The sequence below is a fragment of the Mesocricetus auratus genome, unplaced genomic scaffold, assembly GCF_017639785.1.
Source record: "Mesocricetus auratus isolate SY011 unplaced genomic scaffold, BCM_Maur_2.0 Super-Scaffold_100020, whole genome shotgun sequence".
NCBI lineage: Eukaryota > Metazoa > Chordata > Mammalia > Rodentia > Cricetidae > Mesocricetus > Mesocricetus auratus.
Window position 1 is genome coordinate 2,836,057 of NW_024429201.1, and position 19,178 is coordinate 2,855,234.

The 19,178-nt window shown below is 38.3% G+C and overlaps 1 protein-coding gene across 4 annotated transcripts in view; it reads left to right on the forward strand.

Moving 5' to 3' along the window:
- Window positions 1-19,178, forward strand: part of Parp8 (poly(ADP-ribose) polymerase family member 8) — a 171,725-nt gene that overhangs the window by 123,830 nt on the left and 28,717 nt on the right. For all 4 annotated transcript variants that reach the window (XM_021234514.2, XM_021234515.2, XM_005082778.4 and 1 more), the window contains exons 11-15: window positions 696-762; window positions 7,334-7,459; window positions 7,934-8,492; window positions 9,933-9,983; window positions 10,086-10,181. In XM_021234514.2, the coding sequence (XP_021090173.1) occupies window positions 696-762; window positions 7,334-7,459; window positions 7,934-8,492; window positions 9,933-9,983; window positions 10,086-10,181 (899 nt within the window). The remainder of the gene's footprint in view (window positions 1-695; window positions 763-7,333; window positions 7,460-7,933; window positions 8,493-9,932; window positions 9,984-10,085; window positions 10,182-19,178) is intronic.

A 19,178-nucleotide genomic window follows, 5' to 3' on the forward strand; every position in this document is an offset into this window, starting at 1 on the left:
TGAATACCCAGGCATGCACAGTCTCTTTCCCAGCATTCTCTTCATCCTGACTAGCTTTGACATTACCATTTTCCATATGTGTGTATGATGGCTGTTTCTGATTCACAGCTTTGACACATACCTCTGCTTGAATGCCTTTTATTTTTTATTGACATTTTCACTCTTCTACTTGAATGTTAAATGAACATTTCCAATTTAAAACCCTTACAATTAAATAATTTCACTTCTCCAAATAATTATTTATTGTGAGTCACCAATTTTAAAACTTATTTTTTAAGTGTACACACACAAGTATGCATGTATATAAACATGCATATAGTGAAATATGCACCACATCAAGAGGCTGTACAGTGAAAATTAAGTATATACTTTAACCTCATCTAAACAACTGTTTAGAAAGTTGTGATATATCACTGGAAATTTTAAAATGTTACCTGCTGAAACTACTGCTTATTTGGGGATTTCTCTTCATATTTGTATATACTATACATTAATATATGCAGATATTTACATTAATACACAACCTGTGATGACCTTATCTTTAACACTTGATATAATTTAAATAATGCTGCCCAGAACAGTGTGTGTACTTTGTGTGTGGGGGTATCTGTAAATGTAAACTAATAATAATTTAGTAATTGCTTGTGGCTGAGTTTCAAGTCAATATTTAACTGTGTTCCCCCCCCCTTTTCCAGTGCCCACGGTTGATGTCTTTCAGATCTCTACAAAAGAACGATTCGGATTGGGGCATCAGCTGAAAAAGTAAGTTTGCTGAAGAGTAAAAACCAAATTGCTTTTCAAAAGAATGGAATTTTCATTTTACTCAGTTTTTATTCGCCCACCTCTCTTTCAAGCGAGTCCATGGGGATAGGACATCATCTTGGTGCAAAGTGCTGTATCCATGATTCAGTTCTCAGAACTCCCTTTCCAGCTTCCTGGGCCGCTGTATCTTCTCGTCCACATCCACTCACCCTTCCACACCCCACACTCCACTTTCTTGCTCATGTAGACATGGGGCCTCTCTCTCTAATGCACCCAGCAGAAAAGCAAAGGCAGGGAGATAGATCAGTACTTGGGAGTGCTTTCTCCTTTGGAACTCATTGTGAACTGGCTTGTTTAAGTTCATCTTTCTGGCCGGGTGGTGGTGGCACACGCCTTTAATCCCAGCACTCGGGAGGCAGAGGCAGGCGGATCTCTGTGATTTCGAGGCCAGGCTGGACCGACAGTCTCCAAAACAATACAGAGAAACCCTGTCTCGTAAAAACAAAAAGAAAAAGTTCATCTTTCTGTCCTGCTGAGCAACAGTCTTTTATAGCTGCCCTTTCCCAATATTCAGTTGGTGGCTTTTGCTGCTTCTTCATGTGGCCCGGAGAAGGTAGCTGGTTATCTCCCAATGTCTCTGAGCCATTCCTCCTTCCCATGTCTATGCCTTTGAAGCACTCCTTTGTGAGTTTTAGTTCTCTCTCTTTATTTCTTGGTCCTTTATTAATAATATCTTAGTTTATCTCTTTATAAATGGGCATCGTCCTCCCCAGACATAGTATGCTCAGAATTTATTTGAATAGGCAGATACTTTCTTCAATATGTTATCATTAGCGTTTATGACCTATCATTTATATAGTCACTAAGATTCTGGCATACTTTGGTGTTATTAATAGATGTGAAGTAGAAATTAATGATGGTAGGTTGGAAGTGTAGAGAAAAGATGAACTGAGCTTTTGTTTATTGTACTCATAAAATCTCACAGGGGCTTACTAATAGTACTTTTTAAGCTCTAATTCACTTTTGTTTCTGATTTTTAAGTCTGTTTTACCTAAAACCATGGGTTTAAAAAATGGAAAAAGGAAAATTATCTATAATAGAGCCAAATACAAGGGCAGTACACATCATGTCTTTGAGCAGAAAAGAGCAGTTGTGAATTAGAGATACAGGTGTTGACTTCTCAGCTTCTCTGAAGTCAGTTACACATTGTTGTATGTGAGTCTTGTCCATAATATCAGCGCATTTAGTTTGTGCACAGGAGTGAGAGATAACATTTTAAAATCTTGCATAGAATTGAGAGCATGTGGGGCTTTTCTTCCCTGCTTTGTTTTTGTCACTTAATATGACCCTCAGTTCCACCCATGACTTTGTGAGTGGCATGATTCTGATACTTTATGGATTAATCGTATTTCATCTGTCCTTGCCTCTGCTTCATTATTTTGGTTTCTTGCAGATAGAGCCTGGCTATGTAGTTCAGGCTGGCCCCTTCCAGTATCAATCAACCTCCTGAGTGCTGGAATTGCAGGTCTACCCCAACCTCTCCCTTCCAGTATAATCATCTTTGATGGCCCTTAGTTTGTTTCTGTCTCATTACCATTTTGAATAGTGTTGCAGCAGACATGAATGTGCAGAGTCTTTTCTCTACAGATTTCATTTTTTTGGATAAATATTTATAGGTAGGCTTGCTAGACCACCTGCTAGTTATATTTTAATAGTTTGAGGAAGATGTATTCTATTTCTCATAATGGCTGTCCTGTCTGTCTATGTGTCTGTCTGTCTGTCTGTCTGTCTATCTCATTTATTCATTTATCTATCTTCTGTCTATCATATATATATATACCATCTATCTACCTATCATCAATCTATTTTTATTTGTCTATCTACAATTTATCTGTGTATCATCTATCTGTCTGTCATCTATCTATCTATCTATCATCATCATCATCACCATCATCTATCTGTGGTCTTTTTTAAAATTTTGGTACATGTGTCACACAGTTTTGTGGAGTCGGTTTTCTTCTTCCAGTTTTATGTGGGTCACTGGTCCCCGTAATGGCTGTCTTAACCTATCATGGGTTCCCCTTTGTGCACATTCCAATACTTGCTTCTATTTTTAGATAAGGACCAAAAAGCTGACTGAAAATATTGACATATACTCCAGTTAACTATGGTCAGAATATAAATAATAAGTGCTGTACTTGTCAGAATATCAGCTTTTAGAATTTGTAAGAATTCTTGAAGGATTATTTATTCTTCCAAACCCATAAACTTGATTTAGTAAGAGCCCGTCAGATCCTGTGCACTAATGCAGTGGTTTAGTTCCTGGATCAGGATGCAGCTCACGTCTTTCCCTTTCAGTTTAATGAATTTTCATTTTCATCATATGCCAGCCTTTATTGAGTAATGTTCGAAGGGAAAATACTTTACAATTTTCTGTGTCAGCTTCCTTTTCATGGGTGCTGGCAGTCTTATGTGATGTCTGGGCTTGTCCGCATCTTAGACCTCTAGAATTGTCCCACTTTTTATGACACTACACCAAGGTAACTTTGATCAGATATGAATTATGCATGATTGCATTTCAAGTAGGGGGAACGGCTCTTTTAGCTGCTCAGTGTTGAGTCTAGATGTGCACACAAATGCAGCATCAGACAATTAACTTTTAACATTTAGGGTTCTTTGTCTCTAACACTAAATTTAATTTACAGGGTATGTTTAGTACATTATAGTATGCAATGTTCTCTTTCAAAGATTCACAGGGGGCATCTACACATGTCTGTTTAAGGGGGCTTCTCCAGTGCAATTGGTTTTTTTTTCAGTTAGACTCGGTTTCTTACATGAATCCACTACTTACCCATCTTGGAGAGAAAATTGGGGGCACCTCTACATTATGTTACCTTGGCACTGTTTTCTTTTTCTTTTTTACGTTTTTCTTTTCATTTATCCTTTGTATTTTTCACATAATGTATCTCGATCCCTTTCATTTCTTGTTGTTGTTTATCTGCCCTCTGCCCTTGCAGCATGTGCCCCACCCCCCGTAAAATTTAAGAGAAAAAAGAAAGGAAAAATAGGGGAAAGAATCTGTACTGTGACATAGTGAGTCATGTAGTAAATGTATCTTTACTTGCAAGTGTTCAGTGCTAAGTCATTGGTCTGGTTCAAGGCCTCTGGTTTTTGCTATACTATTGATGCTGGGCCCTCACTGGAACTCCTCTTGGTTATCCTGCTGTTGCTTTATGGGACTGCAGGACTAATCCCTTCATGTGCTCCAGAAGATCAGAGATGGGGTGGATACTGAGGTGGGCCAACCTATAACAGTGGTACTAGACTTGGAAATCTGCAGGGTTGGTCAGCCAGCTAGCTGTCTCTTGTCCTCACCATCAGGGTGAGCTTTCCTGTATTGCCTTTTTGAGTCCACCGCTTGCAGAGGTGAGAAATAGGCAGGGGCAGTTCTCCTGCTTTCTTGTCCTCAGGGTCGCTTCTCCCACACCTACACTTCAGGGCCAGCTCTACTGTGTTGCCCAGGCTAGGCATAGGGGCCACTTTCCTGAGTGCTGCAGCTGGTCAGTGGCAGGGGTAGCTCTCTCTCTCTTATGACCTCAGGGCCGGCTCCCTGCCTCAGGGATTGAGGGACTTGGGTGGGGTGGGGGAGGACATCTGTCTTTTACCCATGTCACCACTTGACAGGTGAGTAATGGGGACAGCTCTCCCATGCTCACAATATCTGTGCTGGCTCACCCAAGCTTCTGCCAATGGGGTTGGTTCTGTTGTGCTGCCCGAGCATGGTACAGTGTCTGCTCTCCTGAGTGTTGCAGAGGTGGCAGGCAGTGGTAGCTTCCCGCCCTTCTTACCTCAGGACCAGTTCTCCCACCTGCCTCAGGCATAATGGGCAGGAGCAGGGCAGGGTAGGGAGTGGGGACATCTTTCCTTCACCCATGCTGCCACATGACAGATGAATAAAGGGGTCAGTTCTCCCATGCTCACAAGTTTGGGGATGGCTCACCCACACCTCTCCCATTCATGGCTCATCTGACACAGTGGTGATCCATGTGACAGGGGGCCTGTCATTAAAAGGTTGAATATGTCAGAAATAGTGGCAAGAACCCTGAAGCCGTGTATGACTTCATGCCTACTTTATCAAAGTTAAGTTCTGTTCATGGTGAGAAAATAGTGAGTCTTCTTTGGTTTAAATACAATGTGAAATGCCAATGTATAACTAGATATTCCTAGTTTGTGAAGTTCTGTATTTGTAATGCTAAATTCAACTTACATTTGAACTGTATGACCCAACCTTTAAATCAATACCATTAGAAACGTTTTTAGCGATGACTACAGTTACAGTATAATACTACTCTTGTGTGTTGTTCTTCAGAAATCAAGGGAAGGTGAATCCTGGTGTTGCCTTTGTGCACTCTCTCATCCAGATGTTATGTATTCTCTTGTCCAAATGACTCTGAACCCTTTTCAGAAAGTGGATGAGATATCAATTATCAATTTGTCCTTGACTTAATAAATATTTAAATATTCTAGTGGCTCTGTGTTATGAGAAGGTGGTCTTTATAGCACATGTGATCATAGGACAGTATGATCACATTATATATATACATGCATATATATGATAATTTTATACTTATGAATATATATATATATAAATACATGTATACATACATTTGCATACATTTTGGATCAGCAGTGACATTAACTGTCTTACAAGAGGCAGTTGATTCCTTTTACAACCAGGGACAACTAGGACTCATTATGTTTGAGAGCTACTGGAATTAGGTGGTAAATCCACACTTTAGAATAGCAATATAACTTGAAAGTGAGCGATATTTTGACTATTTAATCTACTAAGTCATTTGGTTCAAATTAGCTTATCCAGCATGTATGTGGTATCCTTCTCATGTGACAGGTCATAGGACTAGGAACTTTCTTGAATGTAGGAGGAAAAGAATCTAAGTCTAATTGTTACTAAAAATTTTTTATTAGCAACAAGGAGAAATAATTACCATGGTGATAGCAATACACTCAAATCTTCCTGAAGTAACAAGTAAATAAAGTCTTCAGACATTAAATAAAAATAGAATAAAGATCTCTTCTGCTCTTAAGATCCAAGGCAAATTTCCCTTGAATTTGGAATTGTAGCATCCATCAATATTGAGTCTATCCTTCTTTTCTTACAACTTCTGCTACCTGGTTGACCCCAAATAATTTGGACATGACTCTTGTGAACACATACATCAAAGAGAGAAGAATGGAGGCCAACAGACAAAGAAGGGATGAGCCGAGTTAGTTGAAACCTGAAGGGTGTTGAAGAATTTGCTCCTCTTTCTAAGAGTTCTGCCTTCTCCCCTTTAAGTATGCCTTATTTAAATGTGTGGAATAATAACTATTTTCTGGAACTAAGGAGAACATTTTTTTATTTACAAAGCTTTCATTTTAGTCCCTGACATAGTCTAGCTGATAAACAAAATATTGGTATCAGTTTTCTGTCCTAGAAGCAGTTTGCAGAAATAGCAAAAGAACAGGACAACCAGGCAAACTTGAAGGGATTTTTCAAAAGAAAATTAAAATGCTCCATGTATTATATGTAATATGTAATTGTAAAATTTCACAACTACTGAGATATCAGCATCAAGGGACCCTCCTGTTCTGTGACTTGGGAGGTCAGGCCCTTTACAGAGAACATGCTATTGTCCATAGTTGGCACTCCAGAATTCTTTTCCATGAAGCACTGAGGAAGCAGATACTGTGGAAAACTGAGACTAGGAATTACTGAATTCCAACCTTATGATAATAACTGAAAAATTCTAGGAATATAGATTTTTTCTGCAAAATAGCATGAATACACATATATAGATAGATGGGGGAAAGATTGGGGTGTGCTTGAAGACCATATGTTCTTACATAATTTATTTCTACATACAGTTTTACAGTTTGGTTTTTTATCTCACGAAGAAAAGCCATAAATGCAACAATCAAGTGAAAAATTGGTTTCACTTAAAATAATTCATATATGAAAATTATTCATCTTGTAGGTCACTCAGAATTTTCTTTAAATCTTTTATTTCTTAAACTCTGTGATAATTTGAGTAATTAAATCATGCTAGTATTTAATTTTAATTTATTAATAAGTAAGTTTCTTAATCACTTGCTATGATGTAACTTGTCATAAAAACATGGCAATTTCTTACATTATGGTTTCCTTAATATGAAAATTCTTGCACAATTCTAACTTAGCATTTTACTCATGGTCGGGTTATTTTCCCTTGATAATGTGTTCTCATTGCAATACATACCTACCTAAGTATTCGTCCACACAGAATTGACTGGTGTGGTGGCACACACCTTTAATACCAGTACTGGGAAGACAGAGGCTTCCGGATCTCTGGAGGTTTGAGGTCAGTTTGGTTTTTGTAGCAAGTTCCAAGCAGAGCTACATAGTGAGACCCCGGTATCAAAGCAAAACAATCACAACAAACCCCCTAGCTCCCCAAGCAAATAAACAAAACCAGGAAGTATTCATGCAGATGGCATCCGGGCTGTGCTGACTGAGCTGCCTTTGGTTTGACAGGATCATGCAGACCTTCGTTACTCAGCAGTGGAAACAGAGCAAAGAGAAGTCCAGTTGCCTGCACGGTAAGAAGCTGTCAGAGAAGAAGGTGAAGTCTCCTCTGCATTTGTTTTCTACCTTACGCAGGTTGGTAACAGGCGTCTTCATCCTTGTCTCAGTGCACAGCCCAGAGTCCCACGATGCCCAGCTCAAAGGAGTCTTTCTTGCCTAGGTGTTTGTTTTCTTTATGACTTCCAAAAAAAAATAAAGACTGAATTACAGGTGTTCCATCAAAAAACATATATGTGCTTACTTATTTATTTTCTCAGTCAATATTGGTAAAGTTTACTAAAGTTAGATTTTGTTTTCGCATGACATAGAGGTTCCTGCAAAAATCAGTTCTTCGTGGGGTTCTGGGATAGGTTGGAGGGAGAGACCATGCTGTAATCTCCTTGTATTTATCAGATGTGGCTTAATTCCCATGACCCATTCTGCACCGGTCTGTGGTTTGGGTTCTAACAGGGAGGTTATTGGTGAGCTGGCAGCATATGTACCGTGGTTAAGTGGGACACTGACTTTAGGTCCAGTTTCTCCCTGTGTTAATTGTTGCTCATCTCCAAGGTCGCCCAGCTATCCTCCCCCTGGTTGTGGCAAAAGCAAATCCAAATTGAAATCGGAACAAGATGGCATCTCCAAAACGCACAAGCTGCTGCGGAGGACTTGTTCCAGCACTGTCAAAGCTGATGACGTGTGCGCCAAGTCGCACAGGACCTTTGGGCGCTCGCTATCCAGCGATCCCAGGGCCGAGCAGGCGATGTCCACCATCAAATCGCACAAACTCTTGGGCCGGCCCTGCCCCGCAGCAGGCAAGCAGGAGGACTGCCTTACACTCAAGTCACATAAGTTATTGACTCGTTCTTGTTCTGGAGACCCGCGATGTGAGCACAACACCAACTTAAAGCCCCACAAACTGCTAAGCAGATCTTACTCCAGTAATCTCAGAGTGGAAGAGTTATATGGGCTGAAAAATCACAAATTGCTCAGCAAGTCTTACTCCGGCGCCCCCAAGTCATCGAAAAACGAGCATTTCAAGGAACCCAACGCAGAGGGCAGGAGGCTCTCGCTTACCTCAGGGCTTATTGGAATTTTAACACCATCATCGTCTTCTTCCCAGCCTCCTGTGCGTAAATTTTAATCTTGCCTTCTTAAATGTAGCTAAGGGCCAGGAAATTTGTATGCATTTTAAAAAATAAGACCAGGGAGAGGAAAGATGTAAGGTAAATTTTATTTGTTTTGTTTTTAAATTCGCAAATTTGCTGTGGTTTTTTGTTTTTGTTTTGTTTTTGCGAGGGAGGGAGGGATTTTTGTGTACTACCCGTTTACAGCTGGTACATAACAGTTAGTATTGGTTCTGGGAAAAAATTAATCACTGATTTGCAGTCCAGTTTGTATTGCTATTGAATTCTACTAAAAATTGGAGGAATTCAGTTATATTTGCAAACTTTTTAATCTTCATTAAGTAGGTTATTTAGTCTTTTCTTTCACCATGTGAGTAGTGGAGGACCACACTTGTCTTATAATTAAGAATAATATTTTAGCTACATATTAGAGAAGTTTGTGTGTGAACATTATGGTTAGTGTCTAAGAGCCTGACTTGAAGATTTTCTTGATGCCCATCTTATGCTGAAGCAGTTTTTGTTTTTTTTTTTTGAGTGGGAGGGTGTGGGTCCAGTTGATGACTGTGTGGTTAGTATTAACTGAATCAAACCTATGAAAAAATTACCTCTCTAGTGACTGGCATTAAAGCCAACTTCAGACAATTAAATTACATGTATAGTTACATATTCAAAGACAGTTGGTAGAAGTTTTTTTTGCTGTTTAGATATATGCATGTTGTCAGTGTCAGTTTAATGATTCATATGGTATACCCAGCCATATGTAAGTTGAGAAAAACAAGAGACTGAATTTAGGAAGTCATCCTTCCATAGATTTACCCCTACAATTAAATTACAAATACTACTACAAAATTATGCTTGTTTGAGGAAAGCTTGACAATCTTTATAATTTTATATAAATATTCCAAAAGTTCATTTAAAGGTATGATTTAATGACATGGAGAAAGTTATGTTAGTCAATTCCATAAAGGAATGTTTCCCATAATAGTTTCACTCCAGAAGGATAATTTCAGATAGTTCGTGAAAGAAAACAGCTTATTTTCCCATGCACATGGCCAGGTAAGATATTTAGTACTGGGCCTTTTGCTAGCCACTTTCAAATTTTCCTTGGAGCTAATCATTGAAGCTGATAAAATGTGAATATTCTAATGATGATGTGGGCATTTTTGATCAGTAATAGAATAAACTAGCTTTCTTTTCATGTAATGATGGCAGGTATTTCTACTAAAAGATGAGAAATTAAGAATATCATTTTGTTTAGGCAAATATTGCAGATTATGCAAGTACAACAAAATTAGTCCCTAATGAAATTAAATATTTTAATATCATAATAGCTGACAATACGCATGTGGTCTTCTGTATTCATTTCTGAAAAGGGGGAAAACTATAATTTCTGTATTCTGCCCAACAAAAAGTTACTTTAAAAAAAACCTTGCTTTTTATAGACAAATGGTGCAAAATGCATTCCAATCCGAGACCGCGGCTTCCTGGTGCAGGTATGAGTTAAGATCACCCACTGTGGGAACACCTAGTCCTTGCTGGGTTTTCACATCATTTGGGAACCTCACTGGTGTATTTCTTTGTATTGTTTTATTCAGACAATTGAGTTTGCCGAACAGCGGATCCCTGTATTGAATGAATACTGTGTGGTTTGTGATGAGCCACACGTGTTTCAAAATGGCCCCATGCTTAGGGTAAGTACCTATTGATTGAATTCCCATGTTAACATGTAATAATATAAGTGAAAGCATTCCAATACAAAAGTAGATAAATAAATTCCATTTAAAGTAAATACTTCTAGGGCAAACTAATATATATGAAGTGGTATCATTTGGATGGAAAGGAGTTAGCATTACTTCTGGAAGCATCTGTATTTCCTACTAAGATTGTGTTCCTTATGTCTGTCATCTTTGTATCTTTTTACATCTATCTCTATATTGGCAGTCAATCTCCTAAACTGTTATTTGTATGTTTATTTAATAACACATAGCTTCTGGAAACAGGGTTTTGTTTGTTTGTTTGTTTGTTTTTCGAGACAGAGTTTCTCTATGTAGCTTTGGAGCCTGTCCTGGAACTAGCTCTTGTAGACCAGGCTGGTGTTGAACTCAGAGAGATCCACCTGCCCCTGCCTCCAGAGTGCTGTGATTAAAGGTGTGTGCCACCACCACCAGGCTTTGGAAACAACTTTTTATAAGGCTACAAAACAAGGATGGTTTAGTGTGTCTTTCAAAGCCCCACAATTTGAGATGTTAGTATAGAGAGAGATTCCATGCAGATTCAAGCAGATACACAGTAGTGTTGGGAAAGTCAGAAGAAAGTCTGGAACTTCCAAGTTAATGACATAGTTGTCACAATACCAAAGAAGTAAGGAAGTGGAAATCAGCAGATATGCATGCTTTGGAGGATGAATTATTTGATTTAACACATGGCTGGTTTTTGTAATAATAACTTTATAAAACTTTAATCAACAAAAGTTGCCCAAAAGTCAGTTTTTAAATTGAAGTTTATATAATATTTGGGGGTGGTTTGCATGAAAACGGTTTCTCATGGGCTCCTGTATTTGAACACTTGGTCCCCAGTTAGTAGTGCTCCAGTTAGTAGTGCTGTTTGGGAGGAGGTTATGAAGTTTAGCAGGTGGGGGGTCTTGCTGGAGGAACTTCACCACTTGGGGAGGACTTTATGAATTTATAACTTTGCCCTACTTGCTGCTTTCCCTCTCTACTTCTTTTGTGGGTTGAGATGTGATCTCTGAGCCTCCTGCTTCTGCCCCTGCTGCCATGCCTTTCCGCCCTTGTAGTTCTCGGAGCCATAAGGCAAAACAAACTCTTCCTTCTATAAGGCGCTTTTGGGCGTGGCACTTCATCACAGCAGCAAGAAAGTAATCAAGACTGTTTAAGTCACTAATCGTGCAGTGATTTTTAATATAATCACGAATGTAAGCATTGTTGCTAATTCCAGAATATTTCCATTACCTAAAGAACAACGCTGAACAGTTTGTATTCTCTCCCTTCCCTGGTGCTGTGGCAACGCTGGTTTATTCTCCTTTTCTATGGGTTCTTATACTCTCAAGCTTCATTTTTGCAGCATGGATCAGTACTCTGTGCCTATTTGTCACCCAATATTCCATTTTATGGATTGACAGACCAAATAGGATTATCCATTCACCAGCTGTTGGACTCCCTAGGACATGCGTTTGCTCTCTTTCTGAGAATTGGTTGAACCATTTGCTTAGTGACTGTACCTTTCTTACTGTCAGTATATGACAGTTTCACTGCGCTCACATCTACATTCCTTCCTCCTTTTTCTTTTGACAAAAGAGTGTGTGAGGATATAGATGTGTATATGTATGTGTGTAGCCTTTGTGAATCTAGCTCTCCGGTTTTGGTAATACTGTCATAATGAATGATAATTTTGAAATGTTTTCCTGCTTCTTGGACATTTATATACCTCTAGAGAAATGTCTGTTCAAAACCTTCCCTTATTTTAAAATTGAGGTATTTTAACTAGTATTACTGAGTGGCAAGTATTCTCTATTCTGGATATTGTATCGGTATTACTAGATCCCTATCATATATAAATGATAAAGACCTTATTTTGTGTGATTTCCCTTTCATTCCTTGGTAATGTCTTTGATCCAGTAAATATTTGTCTTCCCTCCCAAATCAACATACTGAACTCTCAGCATTCATGTGATATCACTATGAGTGGGAGGCAGAGATGTGACTCCATTGTGAGGTGGAATCCACTAGAACAGATAATGGAGAGAGTTCCCTCACTCTTCTGCCAGTGACACAGAGTGGCATCGGTCTCTTATCTTATTGCTGTACTGGTGCATGGCAACAACAGTGATGCCTTCTGAGACACTGACTCTGTGGGCTTTCTTGATTCCAAATTAAGAGAAATAGAAGTTTAATTTATTGACAGTCCTCATGGACTAAGGTGCAGTTTCATGATAATCTTTCAGAAGCATGAACACAGGATATCTTTCACTTACTTAGATATTTTCAATTTTCTTTCAGTGCTTTTTTTAAGCATCTTAATTCTGTATTTCCTTGGATAATTTCTTATGTAAATGAATTGTTTTATTTCATTTGCAGGTGGTTCTTGTTAGAATAAAGTAATACAAATGAGTTTTGTAGATTATGCTTGCATTCTGTAAGTTACTTCTTTGTTAGTTGTATGTAAATGGAGTTCTTAATTGGTCTAGATAATAAAAAGTCGGAGACAGATACAGAGGGAAATGCTGAGAGATCAGAGAGAAAGAGCAAGCCACAGCACACCTTACCTCCTTAGCGTCTCGACAGAAAAGAGAGCAAGTTCCTGTTTCTCTCTGCTTGTATCTTGTTTCTGTCCAGCTACCTCACTTCCTGTCTGTACAGATCTCCAGACCTCTATGGTTAGCTAGTGGCAAGCTCCGTTCTCTGACTCTCAGACAGGCTTTATTTGTATGAGCAAGATATCACCACAGTTCTATTAAGTTAGTTTTGGTTTCTTTTAATGACCCTCTATAGAAGATTTCTTAGTTTCTTTTTCCTGTTGCTCTTATACTTAAGGAATGTTGCAGAGCCAGCTCATTGGTTAAGAGTTATTCAACATAAAAAAAGAAGTGACTCATTTTTGACTCATAGAAAGGAAGTAAAATGAGCTCCTAGAAAATAGCTGTTTAGCACAAAAGAAAGGCTATTATCATAGAAACAAATGAATACGGACAGACATAATGCATACAGAAAATAAATAGGAAGCCAACATTCTTTTATTGTTAGCAGGAATGGAGGAGAAGGGCAGGAGGTGGGAGGGGATTGAAGAACTCGTGGAAATTACAATAACATGAGACAAACCAGAGTTGAAGAAAAAAAACACTACCAATAGAGACAATGGATACAAAACATCATGGGTATGCAATATAATTGTATAAACACATGCTGAACAACACGCATTCCAAAATACATGAGGGAAATAGTGACACGGTTGTAGGTAGAAATGGACAGCTCAGTAGAAGAATACTTCTATTTTTAGTAGTAGTTAGAAAAATAAATGAAGTAAAAAACAGGAATAAACAGGTCAATGAAATGAATTAATGATGGGGGATGACACACATGTCATAGCACATGTGTGGAGATCAGAAGACATCTTTCTGACATCAGTTTTCTTCCTTTCCTCTTCAGTGGGGTGCAGGGTTGAAGGTTATCTGGCTTGAAGGAAGTCCTCCACTGGCCAGCATGTCTCACTCAAGGTGCCCATGTCCGGTCTTCCTCCCTTATGTCACTATGCACAAAGACACACTATTTTCTGTGCTACCAACATAGATTAGAAATTAATGCTTTATGCAGTTTGCTTTTAAACTACATAGAAACTGATCCAAATGTTTAAAATAAAAAATTGCATGTATGTACAGTTTTTAAGATTTGTTTATTTTTTGCCATTTCAGTTTCTTACCCATGCTCATTATGTTTTTGTGTAACCTGTCTAAGGTTCTTGGAGTTTCTGCTTGAACTATTCCTTCATTGTTTCCTGAGGAACAATTGCACTAATAATGATCTCTCAGATTTAGTTTGAGAATGTTTTCATTTCTTTTTCAAGTTTGAAAGGCAGCAATGTTACTAGTAGAATTATTTGTTAACTCTTTTCCTTGTTTTGATTTAAATTTCTCCTCTCCTTGGTACTTTGTGTGATTACATGCTTTTAGTGTTCGTGGCTTCTGAAGAGAAATTAATTGTGTGTGTGTGTGTGTGTGTGTGTGTGTGTGTGTGTGTGTGTGTGTGCATGCTGGAGAGCAAGATTCCTCATATGTATGAGCTTTTCTCGAGTTTCTTCTGTCATTGGTTTTCAGTAAATTTTCTGTAGTTTTGTTTTGATCAATGTGTTTTTTTTTTGAGAAAAGATCTCTCACGGTAGCCCAGATTAGCCTAAATTTACTCTGGAATTTGGCTAGCCTGGATCTTTAGGCATTCATCTTGTGTTAGCCTCTTAAGAGCTGGGACTGTAGTGTGCATCACCAGGATTTTCAGTATTTTGATTAAGATGTGTGTGTATCACTTTATGCTTATCTTATTGGAGTTCACTGGGCTTTCTTGAAGTATAGGCTAATATTTTTTTCACAAATTTGCTGTCTTGGGAGATACTTCAGCAAATATTCTCCCCACATCTTTTTCTTCTCTTTCAGTCCTCCATCATTCTTAATACATTTGTATAAGATGGTGTGGAGTAGACCTGGTGGCCTTTGTTTACTTCCTTAATTATTCTTTCTGTTACTGAAGTTACACATCTCAGTTGGCCTATGTACAAATGTTCATGAACTCCTCAAATGCATTTGTAGTATCCCTCAGTGAGTTTTATTTCAGTTTTTATAGCTGTCTATCCCAGAATTTATTTCCTTCTTATGAATGCTATATATTGATTCTTTTGAAATGCTATCTTTATTTAGAGAGAGTTTGTTTTGGCTCTTTAATCGTTTTATAAGTGCTGTTCAACCTAGTTATCTGTGAATTTTCCTGAACTCTGTAGATCAGTTGCCTTGCTTCCTATACCTGGGCCTTATTTTATTATTTCTTTGCATGTCTTGTTCTTTTTTATTAGAAGCTAGACATCCTGAATATACTAGTGCAGCAGCTTTTTAATCAGATCTCTGTTTTTTCTAGGATTTATTTCTTGACGAAGTATCTTCCTGTTTGTTTGTATGTTTGTTGAGCATTCCTTTAATACTTAGCCTGTCTGTTTACAATTCTACCCTAACCTGAATTTCCTCTTTGTAATAACAAAACCAACTAGAAATGATATTTAATGACATCTTCTGACTTTTTTGCCTCCTTCACTTCCTTCTCCTTGTTCTCCTCTTCATCATCCTCTTCTCCCTCTGAATTAAATATATGGCCAGCCAAAATTTCTGTTAGTTCAAACTGGCCTCAAACTTGTGGCAAACTTCCTTCCCGAGGCTCTAAAATTCTGAGATTTTTGTCACAAGCCACCATGACTGGCTACAAACTTTTCTTGAGCACAGGGAGTCCTGACCAAGTATGTGGTTTTCTGTGTTCCCAGGCATGCACAGAAAGAAGTCTTCCATAGTTTTCATGCTTCTTAGTCTTTCCTTGAAAGCAGTTTTCTTCGTTTGTTGTTTGCCTCGGTTGTTACTTCCTGCCTATTAACCAAAACACTGTCTACTGTTTGGTCCCAATCCTGAGTGTTACATTTAGTACTGGCTGAGTTTCAGGTCAGACAGAAACAGATAATTGTTCTGAGCTCAACTTCAGAGAGCCATCAGATGGGGTCCATAATAGTCCTTTGGGAATGGTTTCCATTCTGCTTCTTCCAGTTTCAGGACATGTGAGCCGTTACAGTTTCATTCTTACCAAGGTGTAACTATTTGTTTGGAATAAGTGCTTCTTGCCTCACTACAGTATTAAATTGAGTTGGTTAAGATCAGTTTTGGTAGTTTTTTAAAGCTGTTAAAGGGAATTGAAAGGTTGGGCTATCACTAAGCCATTTTTGTTAATATCAGCCCTCATTTCAGTGTTTAAAAATTATGCATTCTACTACACCTAGGTAGTAAAGCCCAAGTTTTAGTTTGAGAAACAGGAAAATGTGGGTAAATATGAAGATAATGATTGACCTAAAGTGTGTTCTGATTATTTCTTGAGGAGGGGAGGTCATTTCCCATTATGGACTGGGCACTGTGTGTGGATAGTTTGCTTATTGAGTCCTTATTTGAGGTTTTCAAAATGCTAGTCATTTACTCCTGTGGGTTGAATAAGTTTTTGGGGGGTGGGGAGTTCACAGGGATTAAGCAATTTGTTAAACACCATTTAGATAGCATATTTAGATGCTGAACTTTGAACCTGGTTCTGTCTGACTCCTGTACTCTCCATCTTAAATGGTAATTAAAGGGTTGATATGTTGAAGGTGTGAGGGCAGATTCACTTTTTAAGGGGAACAAAAAAAAAAGACCATCTTGTTCTTCAGAATGATTAAAAAGATAAATCACACAGCCTACAAATAAATGATGTTATCAGAGGTTTTTTAATATCTCAAGATTCACGTGGATAAACAACCATAATATTTGTATAGTTGTCATGTCTTACGATTGATTTATTTCATTTCATTCGAGAGAAATAGATGAAAAGTTATTCTTATGGTCCGTATACTAATTTTTGAAAATCTACCTTTATTTTATTCTCAGAAGAAAATTTATCTAGCTAAGGCAGCATGTATTTGTTAAATTGTTATGTGCTTTAAAAAAAACATCCACTTGATGGAATGTAAAGACTTCTGGTTGTCTCTGCATCCTCCTCTTAGAAGCTGCAGTCCTGTTCTGCCAGCATTCATGCTTTGAACTTGAGTTTATCCACGGCAGTGCTGTCTCCACTGCAGAAAACAACAGGGAATCATCTATAACAGGCACCCTTTAAGTACTTTTTTTACTGATGTGTGCCAAGCACTTTGTATGGACTGTCAACATTTCATCCTCACAGTGACTCTGTGAGTTATTCTTATCCCCAGTTTACAGGTAAGGCCTGAGACATTTTGTTCAGCGTCCCTCTGCTGGTAAGTGATAAAGACAGGGTTCCAGCCAGGCAGGTGGCACCAGGGCAGACTCTCAACTTGCAGACTTAAAGGACCACATTGACATTCTTGAAATTCACAGCACACATGGTTGGCAGTCTACTCTTTGTGGCTTAATTGCTGGCAATTCATTCCCATAATAAGTGGCGAATACACCAGCTACTCTTAGTATTCTTCCTGCCTCGTTCCAAATTTTGTTTGCTTTTGTTTCTGCATCAGTGAAGGTTAGAGAGAAAAAAGTCTTCTAAATAAATACTTTCTATAGCTAACTATTAGAAGGTTTTATATTACTGTGACGTAGCCTAAGGAAGTCATTATTTAGTTTTTTAAATAATGATATAAGTGACCTAAAATTAGATCAAGAAATTAAAATAAAAGAAACTTCTGTTTGAAGGGGGTAAACAGAAAACCATTTTTTAATTCCATTAACAGATGGTTTTCCTAATTTAGACATTCTTCTTATTTTTTTCTGTACCTCTCTTGTATTTACAGTACAGTATGTTTTGCTATAAATTTAATAGTCATATATAATTTCTTATGGAATTTCAAGCAATGATTCACTGACCACTGGATCAGCCCTGTGATGTATTTTCAATTGTGATAAATCCCGAAATAGGTGCATTTTAACACAGATGATGGTTTAAGAGACTAAACATCACTTGTTTTTTGTGAAATCCAGGACCTAAGGTCTCTGTCTTCCCTGCTTAGATTACTTTTCATATTTTCTTTGAAGTCTGACTTTCTGAAGATGCTGTAAATGTCCTTTGCCACTCTGTTCTTGAAGTCCTAAGTAGTCCCTACTTGCACCCTTGTGATTCTTCTCAGAGGACTCAGTGTGTGACATACTTCCTGGAATGCACTGAAAGTGCTATTTACAAGTGTCCCAGTGCTCCAGCTGTCTCTTTATTTGTTTACAACATTTCTAAATGACACTTCCAGGTAAGTCCTGACAGAACACTTGAATCTGTAAAACAGCTCGCATTCACACTGAAGTACAGTTGGGCGTCTTAAGTCGGCAGGCAGTATAGTGGGTTGCTATCAGAAAACCAAACCCAAACCTACGGAATAAACCTGTGCACCTTGAATGCACTAGAGTGTCAGTGTAGCTTGCGTTTTAGAGATGCCTTCAGACATTGTAGAAAACCAGAAAGTGCGGGCTTGGTGCCTGAAAGCCTCTAAATCCCTGGTGCCTTCATCTTTCTTCTCTGCTGTTGTGTCTTTCTTGGGAGCTGTTGACCTCTGCTGCAGAAAAAAAAAGAGCTAGCATTGCATTGCTATACTCACCAATACGGCTGTCATTCTGTGTCCCTGGTTAAGAGACACAGTTCCCATTTTCCACTTCATGTCAGCTGCCTTTACTGCATCAGGCCTGTGATGAGGGCAAACATCATAGGACAGCAGCGGTGTGTGACAGAGGAGGAAGCAAAGAGAGGCTGCAGGAGAGAGATGCGAAGGAGTTTTCAAATGCAAGGCCCCAGAGACCTTCTCCTCCCAGTCGGATAGCACCTCCACTTTTCAGCACTTCTCACCAGCTTGATCAATTATTAACCACTCAGTGAATTAATCCTTTGATTTGGTTGCACTTCCTTCATCCAATCACCTCCTGAAAGCTTTCCAAATCATCCCCCCCCCCCGCGCACTTCTGAACACTGTGCAGGGGACCAAGCATTCATTCAGCAACCACAGCCTGGCCTGCAAGCACACCGCTGCCCTGATGCCTGTGTCATTTCTCTTTCTGTTAATGGAGAGTAAAAATTTCCCCACCCGAACATCTGTCTCAACTACAAATCATTCAAAGCCTTGCCTGTGAACTGTGTTAACACTATTTTTAAGTCAAGAATTTACATTTAGACTGATTTTTTCCTCTTTTTAATTGGAAATACTTCAGCAATAATTTAACATTTTGATAACTAAATATATAAAAAGCTATATGACATACCATAGTTTTTATTAAATACTTTAGTGTTTTTTTATTCAGTACTTTTATGCATTGATATAAAACTATGATGGGATCAGCTGGGGATAATTTAATTTACTTTTTTGGCACTTAAATAACTCTTTATTCCTAAAGGAAATGTTTATAAATCTTGTCTAACTTTTTTATCACCTCATGGAGTTGTGTGTTATTTTTATTT